Genomic DNA, 27,988 nt, shown 5'->3' with positions numbered 1-27,988 from the left:
CTTTCATTCATTCAGATGCTCTTGACTTAACGAATATGACGATTTTCATCTAAAAACAAATTTGTAATGAAACGAACTGCACATGTCTAGGCATAAATAAAAGCATACACACAATTATAATACAATATGCTCTGTTGCCATAAAAGATACATTTTACAAATTGTTTTGTATAAACAACCATTGAACAATATTGCATTTTCTTCCATTTTTCTCTATGCAGTCTATGTTCTTTCATACACATGTTCACAGTTACACTCCAATCAAAACACACAAAAACGAATACAATGTTTTGTTTAAATATGTTTTATTTTAGTAATTCTTAAAGATTTTTCTATAATTGGTGAAAGAGTTTTTTTAACATATATTTAACCTATGAAATCAAATAATTCATCAATTTGTATGATTTTTTACCAGTTTTAGCAACTACAGCTTAGTTAATTATACTTAAAATAAAAACTCCAGTCTAATTACTTTAAAAAAAAAAATAATCAAAAAGATAACGAGGGTGCTGTGAAGGGTTAAAGGTGTTTTTATGCTGTATATTCTTCTCTATTTCTCATGTAGCTATCCTTGATTCATAGTCATAACATCTTGTTTGTTCAGATATGTCTGACTCTGCAGAAATAGTTTTAAATGAGAATATAAGTCTGTTATGGGAACAGTTTAAACTTGGGTAGTATGCCAAAAATGAGTCATACTGAAGCCAAGCTTCTTATTCCAAAAATAGTTTTTCTGTTGTTCTAACTGTATATATATTTATTTCAGGATATAAAAATAAACTAACATGCTCTGACTCTACTCCCGTGTATGTCTCTGTGTGTTATTCATAGGGAGTCCTTCTAGCCACCCGGTTCAAAAGTCTCTAACATGTTGAATTAAGAATTTCAGCATAATAATCAAGTACAATTTTAAAATGATGCATTTTTTTACATTTCCTGTCCTTTCATATACGTGTTCACAGTTGTACTCCAGACAAATCACACAAGAAGTAACACAATCTTTCTGTTCAAATATGTTTTTATTTCAGTGCTTTTTATTAACTAGAAACCGGTTACCATAAAAGACCAGTAAAAAGAAAAAATAATAGAAATGAAAAAAAAAAAAAAACACAATAGTCTATTTTATTATGTTGTATTTCAGCAGAGAAATTCTTTCAAATTGTTTAAGTGAAAATCAAGAAATCGTTGTCAATTTTTCTTTACACTTTATTATGGTCACTTGATAGTGTGGTAGATGGAATTTGCCTGTCCACTGAGATCCTAAAAGATAAAAGCAGTGTGAAAATAAATGTTTACAGTATATTAAAGGAAAGTTATAGCCTGATTTGAAAAATTAGATTTTTAATTTTGAATAGAGTGTGGCAGAGGCGTAACTAGAATCTTCAGGGCTCCCGGCACAAAAAATCATGAAGGGCACCCCGGACCTCTGGTCCGGACCCTTCCCTTCAAGCCTGGGGCTTTTCCCACTTATCCTGGGTTGCTTTATTATGGTCCCACAGCGGGACCCTTTCACAAGTTCTGCAGTGGGCCCCCTTCCTGCCATCTTAGGGCCTCCCCACAGTGGTGGAATGCCAGGGCCCAGTTGCAGGGGTGATCTTTGCGATTCTGGAAGTTCACCCACTGGTGTCCAGTAGTTTTTATTTTTTAGTATTTTAATTATATTATTTTTTATAATTTTATTTTATTTTTTTACAACGTCACTGACTATGACTCTGTCCATTCAGATGACATATTTACCGACCCCTTCCTGGTTCTCTATTGTGACACATCCCCTGCAGCAGCCACAGGAGAGGGGAGGGTGCACATTGGGGGGGGGGGGGGGGCAGGGGAGCACACAGGGGTCCAGAGACAGCAGAACACAAGTGAACTGGATAGGAGGAGTGGGGGGGGGGCAGCATAAGGAGGAACCAATCTCCTCCATTTTCCTCCTGCAGCTACAGGAGGAAAAAGGAGGACAGTGATTTTTCAACATGCTGCCCCCCCCCCCCCCTATCCAGGTGTACAGGGGAGCCGCAAAGGTCCCCTGAAACATGGGGCCCGGTTGCAATTGCAACCCCTGCAACCTCTGTAGTTACGCCCCTTGAGTGTGGGAAGAGTTAACGTTACTTTCACCGAAAACCGTTCCCAATTTATTTATTTTTTGGCCTGGAGTAACATGGACAGAAAATGAAGGAAAACACCCCTAATGGAGTCACAGACAGAAATTCATTACTATCTGTGACTCCATTAAGGGTGTTTTCCTTCATTTTCTGTCCATGCTACTCCACTACAAAAAAAAAAAATTGGGAACAGTTTTCACTGGGATAGGAAGGCCCGGCCTGGACAGCAACCTTGTCCACTCAATCAAACATATATTTTTGTTTCCTGTGTTACATTGAAGAGATTTCCAAAATTTTCCAACCTATGGCCTTTGGGAGTGAGTTGAGTTTGTTGACTGAAGAAAAATATCAGGTACTCTCGTATTTCTAAGTACATCCTGTACATAACATTCCCTTTCTTAGTTGTGGCTGAGCTGGTGCTTAGTGATTTGCTACTCAGGCACCCAGCATTGCCACATGTGGGTAGATAAAGAGTCACCCCTTGAAGCTTATACAGAGCTAAAACTGGCCATTCACTGTAAATTTCCTCTAGTTTAGCCCATAGGCTGAGCAAGCAAAATCTATCAAATTCTCTATCCATGCTAAACAGCGCAGATAGAGAAATTTCCCCTACCAGCTATTGTATTATTATAGCAAGCACCTACAGCTGTCAGAATACCCGAGCAGTGGTTGCATCTGATTGGCTGCAGCCCCTGTTCAGTCAACAAGTTTAAGCTGGGCTACTTCAATTTTCAGATCCAAGGATGTCAGGCAAAATTGGCAACAGGGTCACCTATGGCTGAAAGTTTGGCTGGTTCATCAGGAACCTGCAGAAATTTGCTCCATGTATGACTAGCTTAAGTCTTCTTGCTCCTGGCATTTAAATTGAACATCAAGGGCACCGATGGAAGGGTAAGTGTGTAGTAGTGATCGACCGATATTGTTTTTTTAGTGCCGATACCGATATTTTAGTCATCAGATATCGGGATTTGCCGATATTTTCAGGCATTTAAAAACATTTTTTTTTCACAGGTACTCTGGTGGAGGGATCTGGGGGTCTAAAAAGACCCCAAACCACTCCTCTGCACTTAAAAGCATTCAAAACGCCAAGTTTGGCTGTTTTGAATGCTCACATTTTTTTAATTTGACGCCCAGTACCCGGAAGTGATGTCATGACATCACTTCTGGGTTTTTAGCATGGAGACCCGATCAGAGCCGAATGTGGCTTTGATCGGGTCTTCTCTTCGGCCGACCTGCAGGTAGGATTCCCAGGTCTCCCGCTGGGACGGGAGACTCGGGCGAGCCGCGGAAGGCGGCGGGAGGGGGGAGACGTCCCCTCCCGCTCCTTGTAATGACAGCCAAGCGGCTTCTCAGCTATGGACGCCGTACCAGGGTGATGCTTCTAGCTGCAGGCATCACTCCAGTACAGCACTTTCCTGAAATATCGGCAATATCGGTAACCTCAGGGTCCTATTCCGATATATCAGGAAAAGTGCATATCGGCCCCCGATATATCGGCATTGCCGATAATCGGTCAATCCCTAGTATGCAGTGTCTGGCCATAATTAAAAGTTACTCTGTTTGGTTAAGAAAACACAACTAGTTTTAACACCTAAAAAACGAATCCATAGCATTAACTTGTAATAATGCCCATGTGATCATACCTGATATACAGATTCGGCTTTCTTTTGATCATCAAGTTCATAAGTATGGCTTCCACTTCCTAGAAATATATAGCAGAATCTTGTAAAACATTCACTCGCTCATTCCCAAATATGGAAAAAAATACTTTAGCCAAATCGCTAAATAGTTTATATAAGTAAATCAATGAAAAGGAAGATAACAAAAAGGGGTTTGACTGCAAAATATGGAGTCCAGTAACCACCTCCTGGTAGCCTATCTGGTGGCATTTTGCAGTGTTAACTGGGATAACAGTGTATTGATATTAACAAAAAAGATACCTAAATCCAGGTACAGGTAAAAGAAAAGGGGTCATCATTGTCAGTAAAGTACAAGGGATCTGTGAGGAGGATAAAAGTTGCCAAGGAAGAGAAATAGTGCATAGAATTAAAGTGATTGCTGATTTGCAACCCATATTTAAAAAAAAATAACAAACATGTTATACTTACTTGCTCTGTGCAGTGGTTTTGCAGAGAACAGCCCCAAACATCCTCTTCTTGGGTCCCCCACCAGTGATCATGGCTGCCCCCCCCCCCGAGTGCCCCCACAGTACGCTTCTTGCTGCGGGGACACTCACGCGCACTTGCTCCCGAGCAGTGGTGTATTTTTGTTTTGTGCTGCCCTAGGCAAGACTATAATCGAGCACCCCACATCTAAATTTGCCCCAACCATCCCTTCTCAAGTGGATATTCGGGGTCTCCTGTGGTTATATGCAGTCTCTGGTGGCTATGTGGGTCTCTGGTTGTGTTGGTGTCACTTGGTGCTGTAAAACATGGTGTTCCCCCCCCCCCCCCGATAGCCTGCCACAGTGACCCCCCCTCCCCCGCTAGTAGAAGAGATAGGAATAAGAAGGAGAGATGAGGGTGATGGAAAAGGAGAGAAATGGAAGAAGGGGAGAGAGGGAGGTGGGAGAGGTGGGGGGAGAGAGGGGAGGGAGGGTGAGAGAGAGAGGAGGTTGAGAGAGAAAAAGGGGTTGAGAGAGGGGGGTTGAGAGAGGGGGTGAGACAGAGGGGGGGGGAGAGAGAGGGGAGGAGGTTAAGAGAGAGGGGGTGAAAGAGAGGGGAATCCCCTATCCCCCCATACTACATTAGAAGACTCTCCCACTCCCGGCCAAAATAAAATTTATACCAGACTTTTACATTCCCTCAGCCCGCTGGCTCCTTTTTGCCAGCTATGTGTAGCGAGGCTGCCAAGACACAATCATAGCTTGGTACTCTGACCTGCTCTACCAATAAAGCTAATTCCAGAATCGGTGGCTGCAGCCGGTGCCGCCTCCTGCTTCTGCTTCACTCCCCTGTCACGAACGGTCAGTCCACGGCCTCCCTTGGTGTCACCCCTCTGATGGGTGTTACTCAGGTGCGGTGCTGCCTCATAGTGATGCCACTGCTTCTTTGCAGTCCTCATAGTGTTCCTTCTGCCTGGCGGTGGTACCACCCCCATGAAAAATGCCATCCAAAGCAAACGCCTTGCTTGCTTACCGTAGATATGCCCTTGCTTCTGAGACCTGCTCTGTAATTTCATAGGCTCAGCTCTGCTCACTGCTCTCTGGCTGTGATTGACAGCAGCAGGGGCCAAAACCATAATGCACTACCTAGGCTTTCAACAATGGCCAGCAGGCTTAGAAGGGCCAATAAAGAGGTTTTGGATATGCCAGACCCCTCTCTAAAAAAAAAAAAAAATAGGAGGGTGCAAAGCAGCCATAATATCACTGTATTAGAAACTGCTAATGGGAGACTATAGGGATAGCTGACAATATGCATGGGGAAGAAACTGGCATGTAGCAAAAAAAGAAAAGCGGCACCTCCAGCAGTAAGGAAAACAATGTTTATTGAAGAATCGTAGGTCCAACACCCGACATACAGGACAACATACTGTTCAGCAGACGCGTTTCACACAAAGTTCTTAATCACAGCTTACAAACAAAAAAGGGATTAGAACATAATAAAATGAACACATACATTAGAAAACGTGCTGACACTGGCAGACACCGGGGTATGGACACCAGGAATCATTGCAGGTTCCATTTAAATAATTTATTAACACATATATATATATATATATATATATATATATATTTTTTTTATTTTTTTTTTTTTAGCTGAAGAAAAAAAGATACAGTAAATTAAATTTGTTCATACTTGTTGGTTTCTTCTCCTTTTGTCTCTTAATGAAGCAATAGAGTCCCAGAGCAATCAGGAGCAAAAAAATAACATTGCCAGATACTATACAAGCAATTATGCTATAACTCATAGATCTGGAAACTAAAGAAAATAGATAAATTAAAATTACATTAAAAAAAGATAGATAGACAGACAGACAGACATCAATTTTATTTGGGTACAGCGTCACACGACCGCGCAATTGTCCGTTAAAGTAACGCAGTGCCGAATTGCAAAATAGGGCCTGATCAGGAAGGAGGTAAAATCTTCCGGGGCTGAAGTGGTTAATGCCACTTTAAGTATTCTAAAACCTACATTGTTGTTATTAATATTATTTTTTTTGGGGGGGGTATCATTTAAAAAGCATGTGTTAAAAACAAGGTTAAAAAATATAGATACATTTAAAAAAAATAAGTAAATAGATACCATATTGCCTCCCAAGAAATATGTATTTTACCCTTTAATAGCTTACTGACTATGCTGAGGGTCTGTTAGTAAATAAACCTCTGTGATCATTTTGCTTGGCTGTCATAGTGATCACATAATCAAGTACCAATCAAAGGTTGGTAATGGACCAACACTGTGCCCCCCTAAAACTAGAGCATTTAAAAGAGAAGTATGGGGTACAGTTTTTTTTTTCAGAATCATGGTACCTAGGGGGGTGCTGCATCTGTCCCCCCACTGCCTCTAACATTGAGAACCTAGCGATCAAACATCACCGATCACTCGGTTCTGTCATTCACCGCCTCTCTGCCCTGCCCTAAATCTGGATAGGAGGGGTGGCGGGGACAGCATGTAGAGAAATCACTGTCCTCCTTTTTCCCCCTGTAGCTGCCGGAGGAAAATGGAGGTGATTGGTTCCGCTGTATGCAGGCCCTGCCACTCCTCCTATCCAGTTCACTTGTGTTCTGCTGCCTCTGGTCCCCTCCCACCACTGTGCTGCCCCCCCCCCCACTGTGTTCCCTTCCCTCTCCAGCCGGCTGATGCAGGGGATGTGTCACAATAGAGAACCAAGAAGAGGTCCGTAAATATGTAATTTACCAGCTCCTTCCTTTTCTGAATGGACAGAGTCATAGTCAGTGACATTGTAAAAAAATAAAAAAAATTATTAAAAATAATACAATTAAAATACCAAAAAATAAAAACTACTGACACCAGTGGGTGAACTTCCAGGATCACCAAAGTCACACTTGGGACCGAGCCCTGGCATTCCACCACCATGGGGAGGCCCCAAGGTGGCAGGAAGGGGGCACACTGCAGAACTTGTGAAAGAGTCCAGCTGCGGGACTGTAATAAAGGGCCCCGCAACGAGAGTAAAGGGCCCCGGGATCAGCGGGAAGAGCCCCAGTCTTGAAGGAAAGAGCCCTGGCCAGGGGTCCGGGGGGCCCTTCATGGTTTCTTGCACCAGGGCCCTGAAGGTTCTAGTTACGCCTCTGACTGGAAGTGATGTCATTGCTTCCGGGTTACTAAATCTGAGACCCGATTAAAGCCAATTTCGGGTCTTTGGCCAGCCGGCGGACATGCTGGCTGGTCGCTCGGGCCTCCCGGTAGAACAGAAGACACAAGCGAGCCGCGGAAGGGGGGTGGTACCCTCCAGGTGCTTGTAATAACAGATGAGCGGCTGGTTGTTATTACAAGAAAGCCAACTGTTGGCTCTAGCTACAGGCATCACCCCGATACAACCACTTGAAGCCGAGGCCACATACTTGCGTTACATCAGCGGGAAGGGGTTAGACTATAGATTGCGGACTGGAACCAGTTAATCTTGAAAAAATTAGGAATTTAATGCATCCGTTAATTTTCAATTGAATGTAGGGCTATATAGTATATGTGATGTATAAAAAAAATGACCAGGTTAGCTACATATTACATTGATCATTTAGAATATGGTTGACCTTCAAAGCTTTTATTCCCATGTTGTGCTAAGTTTCATACACAAGACAAAAATCTTTACCTGCTGGGTTTATCCTAATACTTCTTGCTATTGCTCCAAACTGGTTCCAAGCTAAGCACCTGTATGTGCCAGGGCTGGTCACATTTAGGAATAGTCTTTTGGTATGCGAATATTCAAAAACAGCATCTTCTCTTAACCAGACGGCGGTGGATGGGAAGTAGCTATTTACAATACAATTTAAAGTCACCAATTTCGCTCTGTTTAGAATTAAGGAACCATCTAGTGAACTTCCTTGAGAACAAAGGGAAAATAAAAATATATAAATAAAGAATACAAATGACTTCCGTTGCCTTAATATAGAGTTCTACCAATACTGTGCCGATACTTTCGGGTGAAATACCCACCAATACCGAGTACTGATACCTTTGCAGTGTGCTTTGAACCCATACAAAATGAATGGGCTGAAATTGCAGTGCAAAGATTCACATGTGATTTGAACAGCAATGTGGTGCGATTCATGTCTGACTCACATGCGGTTTCCAGCACCGCTACTGTGTGAACCCAGGCTAAAATGAACAATGTATCGCATCGCAAAGGTATCAGTTTCAGGTATCGGAGAATTTGCACGAGTATCAGTACTTGTGCAAATACACAACATTAGCACTGAGACCAATACGGGTATCGATATTGGTGCAACCCTACCATAATATATAAAGAAAAACATATCTCACATAGACATCTCCTGTGAGAAAAGCTGGACCCTTAAGGCACAACATGAGACATATCGGCAGATAGTTTCCATAAAAATCCAATTTATGGGGGGACGGGGCTTGGCCGCGGAACAGTACGGCCGCATGAACCAGGAGCTTAGGTGGGGATCAGCGACTTTACAGCGGCGCCTCTCACCTGGAACTCCTGGACCAGACAGCAAAGATCCAGGCAAGCACTGGGATGTCTGTGAGCTCCTCAGGTTACACACAGCCGCAGCAGCTCACAGACTATTTCCACGGACATAGCAGCATGGCGGCTTCAGCAGAGAGAGAGGGGAGTGAGATGGAGTCCACTCCCTCCACACAGCACCAGCCTCGGAGCACCTTGGGCACACAGCACTTTGATGCCTCTGCTCAAGATAAGAGCATAGAGGATAAAGGCTCACAGAAAAGACCAGCAAACTCCCCAGCTGCCTCTCCATTATCCATTGGCACTACTTATATGCAGTGTTGCATACCTTTGGCCTGACTGGATACATAGGTGGCGCCATCAAGGCACTCTGTACTCTAACCCATCGGCTAGAGTTCTCACTTCAGGTGTCCTCTCTAACCCTATAACTAATGACACTAGGCAGGGTTGCCCACTCTCCCCAATAATATTTGCGCTTATTATGGAACCCCTTGCCCAAACTATTAGTTTGCACCAACACATATCTGGAATCAAGATTGGGGATGTGGAATACAAAATAAGCTTATATGCAGATGATGTAGTCCCTTCCCTTTCTGATCCATTGACCTCTTTGCAGTCCCTCTCTTCAGTACTAAATGACTTTAGTCAGATCTCCTTATACAAAGTAAACATCTCCAAGTCCCATATGTTACCTTTTGCACTCAATGAATCCCTTAAAAAAGCAATCTCTAAATCCTCAGGTTTCCCCTGGGCCCCTCATTCCATATTTAAATACCTAGGCATCCTCCTTACCTCTCCAAGTGCCTCTATACATCAATTAAACGATGATGCTGCAATCCTATCCTTGAAACGACAAATTATTAACTATTGTACCGCACACCTATCCTGGGCTGGTAGAGCGGCAGTGGTCAAAATGTCATTACTTCCCACTATTTTTCAATCCACTATTTACCATTTTATCTGGGATGACAGGAAACCCAGATTCAAATCCTCAATCCTCTACAGACCTAAATCTGAAGCAGGAATGGGAGTTCCAAACCTAAAGGCTTATTACCAAGCAGTGATCCTGGACAATTAAAATACTGGTTGGCCCCATCACCGGATCATGTATGGTGTTTCATTGAGAGGTCACTGGTGGGCTCGTCAACTCCAAGGTACACTTGGAGCTATGCTACTGGGATTTCAACCCCAAGGGTCACCTTACCTAACTATTAGATCTGCCTTAACCATCTGGCAGAATTTTCACCCCCAGCTCCTGAAATCACACACATCGGACATGTGCCTCCCACTCACTTCCTTGGAACCTTTGTCGCCAGACCTGTCTCTTTTGCAATGGAAGATGACTGGATTATACACACTTGGATGCCTACTTGAACCTTACACATCACGCTCTTTCCAAGACTTGCAACTTTCTTTTGGATTGCACAAGACGGACTTTTACAAATTCCTTAGAACTCATTCCATTCTCTCTACCCTCCTCAAAGTAAAATATCACATTCCCACGGATATTATATCCTTGTTTAACACCAACACTCCGAACATCAAAGGCATTTCATTTCTTTATTGGACTATTAACCACAATCTCTTCTCCAGTAAAACACCCTCTATGGAAATTTGGGAATCTGAACCCTCACAACAATGCCCCATAGGTGGCATGTTTTAAAGATGAAAACAAACATTGCCTCATAGTGTAATATATCCAATGGTTTATTAAAAAGATAAGTCCAAAATACTCACATATAATCAATAAAAACAGGCAAAACATATAACAGAAACCTTAAGGATTTCCAACCAACAAGATGGCCATCTTGTTACCATTTCACCTAAGTTTTATCTGCAACACACTTTGGGTGTCCCTTAAGGATTTATGGACTTTTATCTTTTGATTGTGTCTTTTGCTCGCAGATTTTCTAGTGTCTGCAAGCTTTTTTGACTCTCTTAGTATGTCTTTATGCCCACATTTGTATATGATAACCACTATGAAAACAGTTTAGGGTTAATTTAATAAAGGAGTAGAGCATATTCACTTTCAAAGTAAATTTTCAAAGAGTGAACTTGCTTTACTCCTAGTAAACCAAGATCACTGTGTTTTAAAATATAATTCAAAAAAGAAAGATTTTTAATTGAAATTACACATAATACCGTTTAATGTGGCAATTGTGACTTCTGGTCTCTGCGGAAGATCTAGTATAAAGGAAAAAAAAAAAAAAAAAATTAATTAAAAAAAAAAGTATATATGTATATTGTGGGTGTCTTACAACTATAATTATGTCATTATTTTGATCATTTAAACAGAGAGTTCCAATGTTTACCCAATTCACTGGGGAAATAGAGGTCACTCTGCTAGCTGTGTGCAAGTAAACTGAATAGAAATTCCTCCAAGCTCAAAAACGTGCCAAAGTAAGCTAATAATGGACAAAAACAAAGAACTATTTTACTAGCTCACTCACCTAGGGTAAACACTGTTGACCTGGTAAAAATTTCTGGTTTTCTACTAACCCTGCACATTGGCTCAAGAACGGTGTAACAGTTTGAAGTTTCACCAACTGGGCGGACTATCAGGGCTGTCTTTAAAGCGGACAGCTGCCCCAGGCCCAGTCATTGTTTTAGGGCCCAAAGCAGCTGAGTTGCCCCTTGACCCTGCGCTGCCAGCAAATAGTTGATAACTTAAGTAAATTTGGCTATCACTCAGGAGATGAAGGTGGAATTGAATTTTGGGGGCGCTGGTGATTGGTTAGGTGTTATGTCTGCAGCCTGGGGGGCGCTGGTGATTGGTTAGGTGTTATGTCTGCAGCCTTTGCGGTGATTGGCCAGCTCGGTAAGGTAAACCTTGTCTGGGGAGAATGCATGTCGGTCCTGGGCACAATCACTCCAACCCTCTCTCCTTCACCATGTTCAACAAACCACAGACCATCTGCCCTCTGAAGAACTTCTTTGCTGAAAGGATTGAGCGGGGTGTACCTAGTATTCGCCAGACATCCTCTGGAGATTATCAAGGTGAGATCTCTGGGTGGGGGAGCAATGTAGGGATCTGTGAAGGGAGAGAAAGGGGTCCTGTGTAATGATGGGGGTAGTATGGATGGGAGGTCCTGTGTAATGATGAGAGTAGTATGGTAGAGTGGGTCCTTTGTAATGATGAGGGTAGTATGGTAGAGTGGGTCCTTTGTAATGATGAGGGTAGTATGGGGAAGAGGTCTGATGTAATGATGGGGGTAGTATGAGGGAGGAGGTTCTGTGTAATGTGAGAGGAAAATTGCATTGAGGGAAGCCCAAGAAAATGTTTGCACAGGGTCCAATCAATACTGAAGATGGCCCCTGGGCACTATATTATTTTAAAGTTAGTAATCAGACTGAAAACTTAAAGGGACACTTTCATAAGAAAATTTAGGGGTTTGCATTGCTAAACACTCATTTTAAGAATGTAAGCTCTCTAAGCTGTTGAACTAGACCTGTTATAATGATAAGGTTTAAAAGCATAAAAACCAGAAGAAAACTAACTGCACTCCAAGAACTCCTATGCTATAAAAGCTTTATTATTCTTGGCTAACAACAGGATGGCCACCTAAAACCTCCTCCTTACTTTTTACCAAAAGTAAGCTGTATTGTTCCAGATGAACAACACAATGCCCACCTAAGACCTTCTCTGATACCTTTTTACTAAAAGAAGAACTTAAGTATAGGGAATCATAGAGGTTGGAAGTGATGGATAGTTATTTACAGCACATTTGTTCTAGGTCTAGCACTCAAAAGTACTTACCAGGCAAGTAGCGTTTTCTAAAGGACTTTATAACCAGTACCTGTTTCAGCTTTGATATCCATAAAGGTTTCATTGGTCCCATATTTGTTTGAAGCAAAACATCTGTAAATGTCGGCCTCAGTTATGTTGACAGCAGACCAATTCATCCCTTTGGCGATAGTGTTATCTTGTGCTATATGATTTCTCTTCCTCCAAACAACACTAGCTGGTGGATTGGCCTCCGCCGAGCAGTTAAGAATCAAAAACTCCTTCTCACTAATAACTATAGTGTCATTGAAATCAACTTTTCTTCCTAAAAAATAAAAATAAAATAAGTGTGTATTAAAAGGCAACATAGGAACAGCGTGGGTTGAACTGGGTGAGAATAAAGTACCAACCCAGTAAAAATGCTGCATTGGGAAAAGTATTCAAACATACAATTCAAATTTTCATTGTCTTTAGACCAATAGAGAATATTTCTATAATTTAAGAAATATACATTGCATGTTTTGAAGAGTTTTTCATAAGTACACATAACAAATACATATATCATACCAGTAGATGAAGAAATTGTGATCTCCATGTTTGCAGGGGGATCTATAAAAAAAAAAAATAAATACAGTAGGAAAGTTACAAATACATATATAGCCCAGTGCTTGTTAAAATATAATAATAAATAATATACTGTATGTATAAATATATATATATATATATATATATATATATATATATATATATATATATATATATATATATATATATACATATATAGTATATCAAAAAAAAATTAGTACACCCCTCACATTTTTGTAAATGTGACAACACCAAAGAAATTACACTTTGCTATAATGTAAAGTAATGAGTGTACAGCTTGTATAACAGTGTAAATTTGCTGTCCCCTCAAAATAGCCAAAAACACAGCCAATATTGTCTAAACCACTGGAAACAAAAGTGAATACACCCCTAAGTGAAAATGTCCAAATTGGGCCCAATCAGCCTTTTCCTTCCCCGATGTCATGCGACTCATTAGTGTTACAAGGTCTCAGGTGTGAATGGGGAGCAGGTGTGTTAAATTTGGTGTTATCGCTCTCACTCTCTCATACTGGTCACTGGAAGTTCAACAATGCACCTCATGGCAAAGAACTCTCTGAGGATCTGAAAAAAAAACAATTGTTGCTCTACATAAAGATGGCCTAGGCTATAAGAAGATTGCCAAGACCCTGAAACTGAGCTGTGGCACGGTGTCCAAGACCATATAGTGGTTTAACAGGACAGGTTCCACTCAGAACAGGCCTCGCTATGGTTAACCAAGGAGGTTGAGTGCACCTGCTCAGCGTCATATCCAGAGGTTGTCTTTGGGAAATATACAGTACGTATGAGTGCTGCCAGCATTGCTGCAGAGGTTGAAGGTGTGGGGGGTCAGCCTGTCAGTGCTCAGACCATACGCTGCACACTGCATCAAATTGATCTGCATCTTTAGAAGCCTCTTCTAAAGATGATGCACAAGAAAGCTCACAAACAGTTTGCTGAAGACAAGCAGACTAAGAACATGGATTACTGGAACCATGTCCCGTGGTCTGATGAGACCAAGATAAACTTATTTGGTTCAGATGATGTCAAGCATGTGTGGTGGCAACCAGGTGAGGAGTACAAAGACAAGTGTGTGTTGCCTGCAGTCAAGCATGGTGGTGCGAGTGTCATGGTCTGCGGCTCCATGAGTGCTGTCAGCAATGGGGAGCTACAGTTCATTGAGGGAACCATGAATGCCAACATGTACTGTGACATACTGAAGTAGAGCATGATCCCCTCCCTTCAGAAACTGGGCCGCAGGGCAGTATTCCAACATGATAACAACCCCAAACACACCTCCAAGATGACCACTGCCTTGCTAAAGAAGGTGAAGGTGATGGACTGGTCAAGCATGTCTCCAGACCTAAACCCTATTGAGCATCTGTGGGGCATCCTCAAATGCAAGATTTCTAAAATCCACCAGCTCTGTGATGTCATCATGGAGAAGTAGAAAAGGACTCCAGTGGCAAACTGTGAAGCTCTGGTAAACTCCATGCCCAAGGGGGTTAAGGCAGTGCTGGAAAATAATGGTGGCCACACAAAATACTAACACGTTGGGCCCAATTTCAACATTTAAACTTAGGGGTGTACTCACTTTTGTTGCAAGCGGTTTAGACTTTATTGGCTGTATTTTTAGTTATTTTGAGGGGACAGCAAATTTACACTGTTATACAAGCTGTAAACTCACTACTTTACAAAGTGTTATTCTTTTATATTCTTTTTCTTTATAAATATATATATATATATATATATATATATATATATATATATATATATATATATATATATATATATATATATATATAAATACACAGTATCTCACAAAAGTGAGTACACCCCTCCCATTTTTGTAAATATTTAAATATAACTTTTCATGTGACAACACTGAAGAAATGACACTTTGCTACAATGTAAAGTAGTGAGTGTACAGCTTGTATAACATGTATTGTAAATTTGCTGTCCCATTAAAATAACTCAACATCATTTGGGGTGCCGGGACCTGGGGGGTCACCTCCACGACATTCTATCCATAAATCAATTCATTGCTGCGGGGGGAACCATAATTGCTTCTTTTTCACTGTTCTTCCTTTACGCTACCCCATGATGCTGTTCATTCATGTACAATGTTATTTATACTGCACACTGTGGTTCGATGCGGTAATTTCTTCTCAATTTATAATTTGTTACGATTTGTAATCTGTTTACACGATTTTGTCCTGTTATCTTAAGAAATTTAATGAAAAACTAATGAACATAAAATAACTCAACACACAGCAATTCATGTCTAACCCACTGGCAACAAAAGTGAGTGAGTGAAGGCCAGTCTCCGCTCTTATTCATCCCAAAGGTATTCTATCAGGTTGAGTTCAGGACTCTTTGCAGGCCAGTCAAGTTCCTCCACCCCAAACTCGCTCATCCATGTCTTTATGGACCTTGCTTTGTGCACTGGTGCGCAGTCATGTTGGCACAGGAAGGGGGCATCCCCAAACTGTTCTCACAAAGTTGGGAGCATGAAATTGTCAAAAATGTCTTGGTATGCTGATGCCTTACGAGTTCCCTTCACTGGTAATAAGAGGCCAAGCCCAACCCCTGAAAAACAACCCCACACCATAATCCCCCCTCCACCAAATTATTTGGACCAGTGCACAAAGCAAGGTCCATAAAGACATGGATGAGCGAGTTTGGGATGGAGGAACTTGACTTGTCTGACCTCAACCCATAGAACACTTTTGGGATGAATTAGAGCGGAGAATGCGAGCCAGGCTTTCTCGTCCAATATCAGTGCCTGACCTTACAAATGTACTTCTAGAAGAATGGTCAAACATTTCCATAGACAAATTGCTAAACCTCGTGGACAGCCTTCTCATTAGAGTTGAAGCTGTTATAGCTGCAAAGGGTGGGCCAACTCAATATTGAACCCTACACACTAAGACTGGGATGCCATTAAAGTTCACATGCGTGTAAAGGCAGGCGTCCCAATACTTTTGGTAATATAGTGTATATGTGTATATGTGTATATATATATATATATATATATATATATATATATATATATATTGCCCATAAATCGATTAAAATCAAAGCTCTAAAAACTGAAAGGGAACAGTGATAACACAGTATATACTAAAAAAGTCAAACAGTATAAAGAGTAATATGTACATATTAAGGATTCAGAGGTAGATACATACAGCTAATACTGAGGTTGTGCTGTGCAGTAATTATCTTCCCAGATAAAGTGGTCACTTCACAGGTAACAGATTTCTGATGGTCATTCTGAGTTGGCGTAAATGAGAAACCAGCTTGCGTCTTCCATGTCCTAACAACATTACTCTTTTTCCATTGTATACGAGTAATCCTATGGCAATTTCCAGGAGGTACACACCCCAACTTCACAGCCTTCCCTGCAATCAACTCATCTGGCATCCAGATCTTAGGCTTCTCCTTGAGATCTGTCAGAGTAGTTGGATATAGTTTTTTCATATACAGGGATGGAGACCATAGCATGACCTGCTTGTCTCATGTAAAGTCCCAAATACTTTATGAAATAGGGATGGAGGCACTGAGCTATACAGGCAAACTGCCTCATATAAAGTCCCAATCTGTGTTTTACACTGCATCCGCCAAGGGATTGGAGGTGTATGCTTCTCAGCTGGTCGTTTTTCAGTTTGTACCATCTTAAGAACATTGCTATTAGAGCATTGAGATACCATACCAGTCGTGGAAGGAAGTGGGTGGGGGAAGTTTGGGCTGCTCCCTCCCACCTGCTTCCTATCCACCCATTAGCAACCATGTGCTCCCAGAGTGGAGACACTTACATTTAAAAGTGTTAGGGACTGCAGATATAACAGGGTGCCGTGTCGTGGCTCTGCAGCTTACATATGCGTTTGCAAATGCGTGTCAACTAAACCCCTGTTCTTTATGTATATTGAGACAGGTCTACTCGGTTGGTGGCAGACTGGAGGGTGAGTACATCAGACTAGGGGCTGGCTGGCTTCCATGCACCTCTTTTAATCCTTTTCAATTCGTTTTTTCCGATACAGGGATGGAGACGCTGGGCATACCTGCCGGTGTCTCATTTAAAGTCCCACATAGCCCACATTGTCTATATATATATATATATATATATATATATTGCCCATAAATCGATTAAAATCAAAGCTCTAAAAAGTGAAAGGGAACAGTGATAACACAGTATATACTAAAAAAGTCAAACAGTATAAAGAGTAATATGTACATATTAAGGATTCAGAGGTAGATACATACAGCTAATACTGAGGTTGTGCTGTGCAGTAATTATCTTTCCAGATAAAGTGGTCACTTCACAGGTAACAGATTTCTGATGGTCATTCTGAGTTGGAGTAAATGAGAAACCAGCTTGCGTATTCCATGTCCCAAAAACATTACTCTTTTTCCATTGTATACGAGAAATCCTATGGCAATTTCCAGGAGGTACACACCCCAACGTCACAGCCTTCCCTGCAATCAACTCATCTGGCATCCAGATCGTAGGCTTCTCCTTGAGATCTGTCAGAGTAGTTGGATATAGAAGGTAAAATATGACATCAACAACATTTTTAAAGTGGAGCAAATAGAGACACAAAGACTAGCCTACTGGCCTTGCAGGGTTTTGGTGTTCTGTTTTTATGTTCTCCCAGCATTTGTGTTAAGGAAAGATGGAATCAGGGAAATTTAAGATCTACCATATGCATTTTTCCCTCTGGCCGTCTGTTCAGCAAACTTTACTGTACAGCTCTGCCCAAAGCCAGAAAGCCTTTCTACCTAAAATGCCTTCACCAGGTTCTCTCTTCCAATGCGAAGATAAGGTCATCTAGAGCCATGGGCGAACATACCAAATTGCTCAAGCACAAATCCTCTTCCCCCCCACTCCAATTCCCCCCTCACGGCATAAATTCCCCCAATCCCCCATGCTAGCACAAATCCCCTCCAATCATCCCTACTAGCACAGCCCCTCCCCCTCCTACCATATTACCCTTTTCTAGCACAAATTCCCCAAATCCCCCTCCTAGCACAAATCATTCTCTCCTCCCATCCCCCCTTCCAATATAGATCTCTTCAAATCATCACTCCCCAAATTTCCCCTCCTAGAACAGGTCTTACCCTCTGTCATCCCCCCAAATTCCCCCTCCCAACACAAATTCTTTCCCCCCATACTCCTTGTGGTGCCCCCACCTCACATGATACTACAGTGCCCAGGGCAGCAGCCCCTCATGCCAACCCATTGTCCCGACCCTGCTCTCTGCACAGGCAGGAGCATGGTCAGGAAACAAGCCAGGTCTGGAACTGATAGCTGAAGCAGGAGCCAATGGAGCAGACAGAAGCGGAGGTCAGGGGAGGACAAGCTGAGGTCAGTACAGGTGGAGTTAAGAGAACAGTCAGGGCAAGCTGTGTCAGCAACTGGAATTGGGATACAGAATCACAGGAACACAGGATGCACAGAAAGCTGAAGACAAAGCAGCACTGATCCTGAGCACTGGGCCAGTTTAAATAGGCCGTTTGTCACCAACATCTGTCAGAAGTGCACATGAGCGCCGGCGCACATGGATATGCGCGCTTGTGTATGCGCATGACAATTCGCATTAGCAAGCGTCCAATTTATGCGCGCACGAAAGGGAACATGAATTAACTTGTGCACAGAAATTCATCCAGAGGAGCCATCTTGTCTATTGGCATGCCCTTCTTTACAGCTACTGTGTGCATGCAAAGAATGAAGAGAACCTAGCGAGGACGCTTTCTGGAGCAAGGCAGTTTGGCTCCTTTTTTTTTGCACATTAAGAAAATATAAAGAGCTGCAAAAGTAATAGCACCTTATACATGTTTAAAAAGGCAGAACTCAAATATAGATGTGCGTATTTTCCTTTTTAATGTGTTTTATTGTACTGTAATATTTTTCTTTACATTTAACAATAAAATCCACAAAAAGGGTAGCAATATAGAACAAAGAACTACCCAACAAGTGCTCTTATGCTGTAAAATACTGTCAGTCCTTAACAAATACAGAAGGGAAAATAATTGTTTGATTCACTGCATATTTTGTAAGTTTGCCCACTTACAAAGAAATGAAGGGTCCATCATTTTTATCAAAGGAGTATTTTAAATGATAGAGACAAAATATCAAACACAAATCCAGAAAAAACACATAAAACAAATGCTATAAATTAAGTAGCAGTTCAGTGAGTAAAATAAGTATTTCATCCCCAAGCAAAACATGACTAAGGACATGGTGGAGAAACCCTTGTTGGCAAGCACAGAAGTAAGACGTTTCTTGTAGCTGGTGACCAGGTTTACACACATCTCAGGAGGGATTTAAGTCCACCCTTCTTTACAGATCTTCTCTAAATCCTTAAGGTTTCCTGGCTGTCTCTCGACAACCCAAAGTTTCAGCTCCCTCCAAAAAAATGTTCTATAGGATCAAGGTCTGGAGACTGACTAGGCCATTCCATGGCCTTAATGCGCTTCTCTTTGAGCCACTCCTTTGTTGCCTTTGTGGTATGTTTTGGGTCATTGTTATGCTGGAAGACCCATCCACGATCCATCTTCAGTGTTCTTGTTGAGGGAAGAAGGTTCTCACCCAAGATTTTGCAATACATCGCCCCGTTCATTGGCCCCTGAATGTGGCAAATTCAGCCTGTACCTTTAGCAGAGAAACAGCCCCAAAGCATCATGTTTCCACCTCCGTGCTTTACTGTAGGGATGGTGTTCTTAGGGTCAAAGTAAGCATTTTTCTTCCTCCAAATATGGCGAGTTAAGTTCATGACAAAGAGCTCAATTTTGGTCTCATCTGACCACAGCACTTTCTCCCAATCCTTTCCTGAATCAATTGGATGTTCATTGGCATGACAGTACATGTGCCTTCTTGAGAAGGGGGAGACTCGCAGTGTTTGGAGGAAGAAAAATGCTGATTATGACACCAAGAACACCATCCCTACAGTCAAGCAAGGAGGAGGAAAAATTAAGGATTTAGAGAAGATCTGTAAAGAAGAGTGGATCAAAATCCCTAATGAGATGTGTGCAAACCTGGTCACCAACTACAAGAAACGTCTTACCTCTGTGTTTGCCAACAAGGGTTTCTCCACCAAGTACTAAGTTATGTTTGGCTTGGGGATCAAATACTTATTTTTCTCACGAAACTGCAACTTTATTTATAACATTTGCATCCTATGTTTTTTTCTGGAATGTTTGGTTAACATTTTGTCTCTAACATTTAAAATACACCTATGATAAAAAATGATAGACCCTAAATTTCTTTGTAAGTGGGCAAACTTACAAAAAATCTTAAGGGGATCGAATAATTTCCCCACTGTAAGAGTATTAATTAAACCTACCTGCCCTCGTTGTAAGATTCATAATGGTATGCTTATTCATATGTTATAGAAATGCCCCAAACTTACCCGATACTGGAAAACAATAATATTAACTATTAATAATACATGAAATATTACTCTCCCTAATGAACCAAATAGGATTGTTAGGTTTCTCGAATGGGAAGCATTATTCTTCAAATATACAGACGGCAATACTTGGAGTGCTTTTTTTTAGCTTTCTCCTTCTCCCCCCAGTCATTCCGAGTGGGTTGAGGAGGTTAACATAACACTACTTCGTGAATATCTTACTTACAAACATAGAGGCAGTCTTAAAAAATGTAATCGTATTTGGGAACAATGGCTAGCTGGCCCGGGGTTGGCCCCGGTACAGATGACCGCTATTAGGCACACCTCCTTAAGTTTATAAAACTGTTGACTCTCAGAGACCCTAAAAGGTGGACCAATGTAATGTGTTAGGAGAAAACTATATTGATTTTCGAGTATATACCGATCTTGGCAGAGGTGTTTTTTTTGTTTTTTTTTTGGGGGGGGGGGGGGGAGGGTCGTGTTAAGAATGTAGTTTGTTAGGATGTAAAATGGAAAAAATTGTTATATACTGGAATATATGCATGTGATGAGATGAAGGTATTTTTGTACATTTGTACAGCGATAAATAATGATCACATATGTATGTATTGATGGATGTACATAGATTTGTTGCTATACTGGTATATATATATATATATATATATATATATATATATATATATAAAACACAGAATAGTGCAGCGCTATTAAAAATATGGTGCAAACCATACAAGTGTAAATGCAACAATGAAGTGTAAAAATATAAACGAGTAGTAAAGTGAACAAAAAAGGTCCATAAATTGATATTCGTGACTTTCAATCAAAAAAGTCCCAGAATGGTGATGTCAGACTGAAGGCTTAAATCCCAAGGAAAGACAGAAATACACCCGTGATGTCTATATTGAAGTGGCCGCTTACCAGAGATATAGGGCCTCCAACCTAATGGAATGGCCATACACACTTGGGTAGCAATCAGATGAATCAGATCTTTCGTAGACCAAGGAACCAGATGTATCCCACTGTATCTTATATCAGCTCCAAATATAATGTCATGGGTGTATGGGGAGAAAAGAAGTATACATAGCGTAATCCCGCAATGGTTGAATAAAAGGATTTATTAAGGAAGCACTTACATTGTGAATCTTTATAGAAGGCACATCAAAGACGCAGAGCAAAAAATGGTGGCGTCCCGCGTGTGTAGAGGAGCCGGCGTCTAGGGGGCGTGACAGTCGTTCGTCCGGTACCGCCCGGCTGGTTTCGTCACACTTGACGTCGTCTGGGGCATATATATATATATATATATATATATATATATATATATATATATATATATGTGTGTGTGTTTGTAGTGTTAATTTTTTCTTTAATAAAAATTATCTGATTGAAAAAAAAAACCTACCTGTCACCTGTACTGATACAGAAGAATTCACATAGTCCACCTGGCTTGCTGGAGGCTCTTTAAATCTGAAAAAATAACTACCAGAATCTTCTTTCTTGGCACCGATTATGGCCAGCGTGCAGTCTCCATTATTTGGGTTTCCTGTTATTGAGAAGTTTGGTTTTCCTCCAGTATAGGATGAATTGCTAGAGGCCACGGGAACATTTTTATTTGTGATCCAAAGTCCTGTGGCATTTCTGAATGTTCTCTTATAGTTAGCGGTAAAACCACAAGGTATGGTGGTACATAATCCCTCCTGAACTGTAGCAGATTGACGTACTTGTATAGTATTTTTATCGGAAGACTGACACTTCATTCCTGTAAAGATATTGCATGAATATTTATTGACCAGCATGTTGGCACATGTAACAAAATCATTTTTTTTAAGAAAGCCACCTATTCAAATCACGTCTACCTCCAAGATTGTTAAATGGCACAGCTCTCTGACAAAGATCCTTATTGAGTAATGGACTGAAATATTCTGAATTGTACTACAAATACTGAATTTACCTGTTGCAATCAAGGGCAGTAAAACAAATCTGTTTTTTTTTTTTTTTTTTAGAGGTTCTCCAGGTAAAAGAAAAAATGTTTTGTTAATTCAGAGAGAAGGCAGCTCAGAGGGATAAACATTTTTGATTGGAGATTGATTGTACTGATTCAGTAGGGCCATAACACTACTTTTAAAAAGAAAGCAAGGATCCTTCTTTAAAACATGTATGCAGGGGCAGGTTCTTCTGCTCAGTCTGTGGCTGCTTGTTAACCGCTTCACGCCGACGTAACACGTACTTGGAGAAGAGACGATTGAGGGGGGATATGATATCAATGTACAAATACTGTACTGGCGACCCTAGCATAAGGAACAAACTATTCAGAGAAAGGGACTACAATAAGACACGTGGCCACTCACTAAAACTAGAGGAAAGGCGGTTTAACCTTAAAGTACATAGGGGGTTCTTCACTGTCAGAGCAGTAAGGATGTAGAATTCTATTCCACAAACAGTCGTATCAGCAGGGAGCATCGATAGTTTCAAAAAACTATTAGATGGGCACCTTAAAGACCACAACATAGAGGGGTATACAATGTACAGTTAACAGCAAGCACACACACACATCATAGGTTTAACTGGATGGACTGATGTCTTTTTCAACCTCACTAATACAGCCCAGAACAACAGTGAGCATTTTGCTTTTTTTTCCCCAGCACAAAGAGAGAAACACATAGATATATGCGGCCACACTCCTAAACCTTGTGGACAGCCTTCCCAGAAGAGTTGAAGCTGTTATAGCTGCAAAGGGTGGGCCAACTCAAGATTGAACCCTACAGACTAAGACTGGGATGCCTTGAAAGTTCATGTGCCTGTAAAGGTAGGCGTCCCAATACTTTTGGCAATATCGTGTATATGCGGCCTCACTGCACTGAGATTTTGTATGTGGGGCCGCATATATCTATGTGTTTCTCTCTTTGTGCTGGGGAAAAAAAAGCAAAATGCTCACTGTTGTTCTGGGCTGTACTATGGGAAAAACAAATAACATACACATATGTGGTATTGTTGTTACATAGTTACATAGTTAGTGAGGTTGAAAAAAGACATCCGTCCATCCAGTTCAACCTATGATGTGTGTGTGTTTGCTGTTAACCATACATTGTATACCCCTGTATGTTGTGGTCTTTAAGGTGCCCATCTAATAGTTTTTTGAAACTATCAATGCTCCCTGCTGATACGACTGCTTGTGGAAGAGAATTCCACATCCTTACTGCTCTTACAGTGAAGAACCCCTTACGCACTTTAAGGTTAAAGCGCCTTTCCTCTAGTTTTAGTGAGTGGCCACGTGTCTTATTGTATCTCCTTTCACTGAATAGTTTGTTTCTTATGCTAGGGTCACCAGTACAGTATTTGTACATTGATATCATATCCCCCCTCAATCGTCTCTTCTCCAGAGAGAATAAGTTCAGTGCTTGTAGTCTTTCCTCATAGCTGATGTCCTCCATTCCCCTAATTATTTTTGTTGCCCTTCTCTGGACTCTTTCCAGTTCCAGCACATCCTTCCTGAGGACCGGTGCCCAGAACTGGACAGCATACTCCAGATGTGGCCGGACCAGAGTCTTGTAGAGTGTGAGAATAATCTCTTTATTTCTGGAGTGAATCCCCTTTTTTATGCATCCCAGTATTCTGTTGGCTTTGCTTGCAGCGGCTTGGCATTGCATGCCACTGCCCAGCCTGTTGTCTACCAGTACCCCCAGGTCCTTTTCCATCCTAGACTCACCCAGAGGTCCCCCCCCCCTAGTGAGTAGCTTGCTTTATGGTTTCTGGCCCCCAAGTGCATTACTTTCCATTTTTCAACATTAAACCTCATCTGCCATGTAGTTGCCCACCCCATTATTTTGTTCAGGTCCGCTTGTACGGTTTCCACATCCTGCATAGAAGATATTGGCATGCTTAGTTTAGTATCATCCGCAAATACTGAGATTGTACTAGATATCCCCTCCTCTAGATCATTTATGAATAAATTAAACAGGATTGGTCCCAAGACAGAACCCTGGGGGACCCCGCTTTCCACACCCGCCCAATCCGAGTACTCCCCATTAATCACCACCCTCTGGACTCTCCCCTGGAGCCAGTTCTCTATCCAGGTAGTCACCTTATGGTCCATACCTACCTTCCTTAGTTTGTACAGTAAGCGTTTGTGGGGAACGGTGTCAAAGGCCTTTGCAAAGTCCAGATACACCACATCCACAGGCTTACCTTTATCTAGGTGGCAGCTCACTTCATCATAGAAGGTTAATAGATTGGTTTGGCAAGAACGATTTTTCATGAATCCATGCTGATTACTACTAATAATACCGTTTTCATTACTAAAGTCTTGTATGTGGTCCCTTAACATCCCCTCCAAAATCTTGCAGACTACAGATGTTAGGCTGACCGGCCTATAGTTACCCGGGATATATTTCTGCCCCTTTTTAAATATTGGTACCACGTTGGCTTTTTTTCAAACAGCTGGCACAATACCCGTCTGTAAACTGTCCTTAGAGATCAATAATAATGGTCTGGCAATCACCGGGCTGAGCTCTTTAAGAACCCTCGGGTGCTAACCATCCGGTCCCGGTGATTTATTTATGTTAAGTTTCTCTAGTTTAGTTCTAAGTCTATCTTCTGTTAGCCACGGCGGCACTTCCTGCGGTGTGATTCTTTTTTGAAGACTGAAGAGAAGCAATTATTTAACACTTCCGCCTTTTCTCTGTCCTCAGTGGCCATATTTCCTCTGTCATCTTTTATGGGGCCAATGTGTTCTGGCCTTTCCTACTGTTTATATACTTAAAGAATTTATTGGGGTTCTTTTTACTCTCCTCCGCTATATGTCTCTCGTGTTCTATTTTAGCCGCCCTGATTTCGTCTTTACATTTCTTATTGCACTCTTTGTAATACTTGAATGCTGCCAATGACCCCTCAGCCTTGTATTTTTTGAAGGCCTTTTCTTTAGCACTAATATGCATTTTTATGTTGAAGTTTAGCCACCCAGGGTTTAGTTTAGCTCTTTTAAATGTATTTCCCTTTGGAATGCACTGGCCAATCCCCTTGTTAAGTATGCTCTTGAAGCACTGCCTTGTGATCCTCAGGAGCAAGAGAATTTATTTTAGGTTTGTTCTTTGGTGGTGGGTTATGGTAGCAATAAGAAATATACAGCTGAATTTTAAAAAATTATTCATGTTACTATTTTCTGCCAGTTTTTCTGTTAGAATTTTCTCTTCCTGATTCACCTGTGGGTGTGAATTCTTCCCATACACTGTGAGGCAGCTAATTGGAGGAAAGGCACACATCACCTCTCCATATAGGCAGAAACAGGAAGAAACAATGCAGAGCTGTGCTATGAATAGACCATCTCTCTGCTAATCTATTTCTATGCATCCACCCCGACACAAAATTCGGCCTGGTTTTATCTCAGTTGACGGAGAACTTGTCAGACGTTCTCATGCTAATAACAGAAGAACGGAGCAGGAGAAAGCCATGGGATTTAGGGCTTTGAGGAGAGATAAGTAAACTCTACAGATAGAAGTGCCCAGGTCAAATTTCATGAATGGGGTTTAGATCCACTTTAAGTAATTCCAAAACGGATGTCTCAGTTTTAAATGGCCATTGGAGGTTTTACTTATGCACCATCCTTTATACCGCCTTAGTGATCACAGTATACTTATTGTAAGTTTTTGGGGACTACTTATAAGAAAACAAAATTAATGTAAATGTCTAAGCATTGGCAAGCCTTTGCAAATAATCTCTGTATTGTGTTTATTATGTTTATTTTCTATGATCATCAGCTCCATCTAGTGGCCATAATGCATTTTTTTTCCGAGTGAGATGATATTAGGAAAATACCACATTGTGGCCTCTAGAAGGTGCTGATGATTATAGGAAATAAACACATTAGTCACATAATGGGGATTATTTGCATCAGCTGTGCAAATGCTTGGACATAAAAACATTTTTTTTTTTTTTTTTATAAATCATTTGCCCTTGCTATTGAAATTCAGACTTACCCTTCCAAGGAAGGAGTAGTGAGTATAACATGAGAAGCATCCCCAATCTATAGCCTTCATGCAGCTTCATCTTGACTCTGAGCTCATATAGAATGGAAATCACGATACCTGTGAAATATTAACATATCCAGTAGAAAATGTACACCAGAGTAATAAAAAGTGTATGCTTCATCCAGGGCCGCTGATAGGGGGGGACCACCAGTCCTCCTATAGGAGGCCCGGGCACACAGGGGGGCCCCAACAGCATGGGGAATCAGTGCAGTTGGGAGGAGGGGCAATTACAGAAACAAGCAACAGCTGAAAGCCTGTGTCTCCCTCTACTGCCAGCTTTCAGCTGCTGCAGAGAGAGACACAGACGCAGGGCATCATTCCCCGACATCGATCCCCCTCCCTGCTCTGCCTGCTTCTTCTGGTCCCCTCCTCCACCTGTGCCCCCCTTTCATTGTGCTGCCCCCCTCCCTCCTTTCCTCCCTGTCCAGTAAAAAGATAACAAATTGTAAAAAAAAAAAAAAAAAAATAATAATTAAACATAGTAAGACATAATTTAAATAATTGAAAAATAAAATAATTGTAAAAAATGTTAACATTAAAAAAAAAAAATATACTTTTATTAAATTTCATTTATACTATTTTTTTTTTTTAAATGTAATCAAATTAATAAAAAAAATGGCTAATTCACACAGGTTCTCAGTTATGTTTGTGTCCGCTAATAATAATTGTAGTGTATTTTTAGTAAAAATATTATCTTGATAAATTTGTGAAGGGGCCGCCAGGTAGGCTGTACGGGGCCCAGTGATTTCTAACAGCAGCCCTGGCTTCATCTATCTGTTTGCTGAACATCTATTATTTATACACAAATAGTCTCAAAAATTATTTATACATAGCAGCTGCATTGCGGTGTGTCAACAAAACTTTATGTCATATCATATCATATCATATCATACGGTGTTTCGGATGCTGTGCCAACACACTGCAACATGACTAAAACCGGACCTACACCCTGACCTTTTTTATATACCAATTGCACCACAACACATGTTATAACTACAGTATGTGTGCTCACACCCAGGCCAGGACAAGGGATGGGCAGGAGGGGCGCAATGGTTTACTGGGTATAGGATCGTCTAAGCTTGCACATCATAAATGGGGGAGGGGGGGGCGCAGTTTGGCATCTTTGCCCTGGGCACTGGATAACCTAGTCCTGGCACTGCTCACACCCAGCAAATCCATGCAAAATATTGCCTTCTAGTACACTTAAATCTTACGACTGACAATCACTGGCTACTGGCAATGCTACTTTGAAAAAATTATAAATACAACTTAGAATTCTATATTTTGTACCTGAATTGTAACGGATTGGAGATTGTAATCGGAAAAAAGTCTTGCTATCCTGTATGGTATGGCCATCCAGTTGTAATCCTGGGCTGGTAATGCTTAAAGGATCAGAAAGCTGTCATTGTATGTCTGGCACTGCAACTCAACATTACTTCATACTTCCGTTACTTAATTTTTTTCTTTGTAACATCCTTTCCAGTATGTAAAATTGGTCAACTATTTAAATAATGTATTGTATCATACCTCCCAAATTACCCAA

The 27,988-nt window shown here is 41.2% G+C and overlaps 1 protein-coding gene across 2 annotated transcripts; it reads right to left on the bottom strand.

Annotated features, from left to right (window-relative positions):
* Positions 1–1,088: 1,088 nt before the first annotated feature.
* Positions 1,089–27,988, bottom strand: LOC309568168 (sialic acid-binding Ig-like lectin 13). 2 transcript variants are annotated; one of them, XM_082273800.1, is made up of 11 exons: positions 27,736–27,988; positions 26,395–26,502; positions 21,825–22,181; positions 16,205–16,465; positions 13,002–13,043; positions 12,508–12,759; positions 10,853–10,894; positions 7,871–8,101; positions 5,896–6,018; positions 3,742–3,800; positions 1,089–1,259 (listed from the first exon to the last, which is right to left on the bottom strand). In XM_082273800.1, the coding sequence occupies exons 2-11, from the start codon at positions 26,462–26,464 to the stop codon at positions 1,215–1,217; spliced, it is 1,482 nt and encodes a 493-aa protein (XP_082129926.1). In that variant the 5' UTR covers positions 26,465–26,502; positions 27,736–27,988; the 3' UTR covers positions 1,089–1,214. The 2 variants fall into 2 exon arrangements, with proteins under 2 accessions (XP_082129926.1, XP_082129927.1); XM_082273801.1 differs by lacking the exon at positions 10,853–10,894.

The sequence above is a fragment of the Pelophylax lessonae genome (genome assembly GCF_965119305.1).
Source record: "Pelophylax lessonae genome assembly, chromosome: 12".
In the NCBI taxonomy this organism is placed as follows: domain Eukaryota; kingdom Metazoa; phylum Chordata; class Amphibia; order Anura; family Ranidae; genus Pelophylax; species Pelophylax lessonae.
Note: the sequence above shows the minus strand (reverse complement) of the source record. Positions and strands in the feature narration are given on the sequence as shown.